Source organism: Haemaphysalis longicornis, unplaced genomic scaffold (genome assembly GCF_048455015.1).
Source record: "Haemaphysalis longicornis isolate Haplotype H1 unplaced genomic scaffold, Haemaphysalis longicornis Haplotype H1 scaffold_11, whole genome shotgun sequence".
Classification (NCBI taxonomy): domain Eukaryota; kingdom Metazoa; phylum Arthropoda; class Arachnida; order Ixodida; family Ixodidae; genus Haemaphysalis; species Haemaphysalis longicornis.
The window spans coordinates 88,869,859-88,871,178 of NW_027526214.1; the positions used below are offsets into that span (position 1 = coordinate 88,869,859).

A 1,320-nucleotide genomic window follows, 5' to 3' on the forward strand; every position below is an offset into this window, starting at 1 on the left:
CGAGTGATTTTTTCTATCGACACGTGCAGTAGGTAGCCCATCAAGACCACCTCTTTTCTCAACAACAAATTGTAACCAGTGACTAGTGTGCTTAGACCCTGGGCTACCTCCCTGTGCTTTCTATCGTGAAGCAAAATGTGATAATGTGTCACGTGGCTGGTGCCGTGGGAGCGTGCGGGAGCACGAGCGGCCCGAGCCCGCAGAAAGAGCCGATGCGCACGACAGCTGCTCCGATGAGAAAAGAAGCCCCACACTTTATTTAAGGGAGAATATATACAAGATAAGTGGTGCCACACGCTAGTGTCAGCCTAATCAAATGGCTGAAGGGTGGCGTCCTCTACATCTCTCCCCTTGAAGACCATACGGAAGATGGAGGACGCCAGACACTGCACATTACAAGTTCAGGCAGTCCGGAGGCACCACACGGCGGCCTCTACGTGTTCGTGTCAAACCATCACTGCGGTCACTCTCTGCAGGGGGCAGTCCAAGGGAGCGGGGTGGTTGCACCGTGGTAGTATGCCAGGGTTCCAGAGGGGGCAGTGTTCGCGGTGGCTCCTGCTCCTCAGATGGCGGTGGTTCCACCGTTGGTGCAGAAGGTACAAAAGGCACTAGGTGACGCCGGTGGTGTTGTAGTACACCACCCTGGTCTGTTTCCACGACATAGATTCGTGGTCGTCGTGCGGGGCTCAGCACTGTAGCCTTGACCTGGTCGGGTCACACTCAGACACACTGGCCTGTTCGGAGCGAGGGCATATCTAGAGCTCCTTTGTGCTTGTTAAAGTCAGCGGCCTGTTTCCGCTCGTAGGCTGCGTCTTTGCTCCTCACGTCTTTCCTCGACGGCCAGTGAGGACACAACAGGGAGTCCTGTTTAGGCACTTCGGTTAGGAGTTGTCTTCCAATCAAGAGCTGGGCCGGGCTGAAGCCATCGACTCCTGGGGTGTCCCGGTAGCTCACCAAGGCCACATGAAGATCTGTTTCTTTGCGGAACAACTTCTTGATGGTCCTGACCATTATCTCCGCCTCTCCATTCGATTGTGCATAGTGCGGGTTGCTGGTTATGTCGTCAAAGCCGCAAGATGCCGCCAACGTTGAAAACTCGCGTGAAGAGATTGTTGGACCGTTGTCCGATCTGACCTATCGTGGAATCCCATGGCGGGCAAAGGTGCTCTTGAGGACGTCAATGACTGCCTGAGCCGTAGTACTCCTCAAGGTTACGACTGCAGGGTACCTGGAGTGGTAGTCCATCACCAAGATGAATGTCTGACTGCAGAGGTAGAACAGGTTCATGCCGACAAGTTCCCAGGGACGTCCAGGTGGGGC

The 1,320-nt window shown here is 55.0% G+C and overlaps 1 protein-coding gene across 1 annotated transcript; it reads right to left on the reverse strand.

The window, feature by feature from the left end:
- Positions 1–393: 393 nt before the first annotated feature.
- LOC144160870 (uncharacterized) lies at positions 394–1,011 on the reverse strand. Its single transcript, XM_077691988.1, is given in 1 exon segment — positions 394–1,011. A coding segment is annotated over 1 exon segment (618 nt).
- Positions 1,012–1,320: the final 309 nt, after the last annotated feature.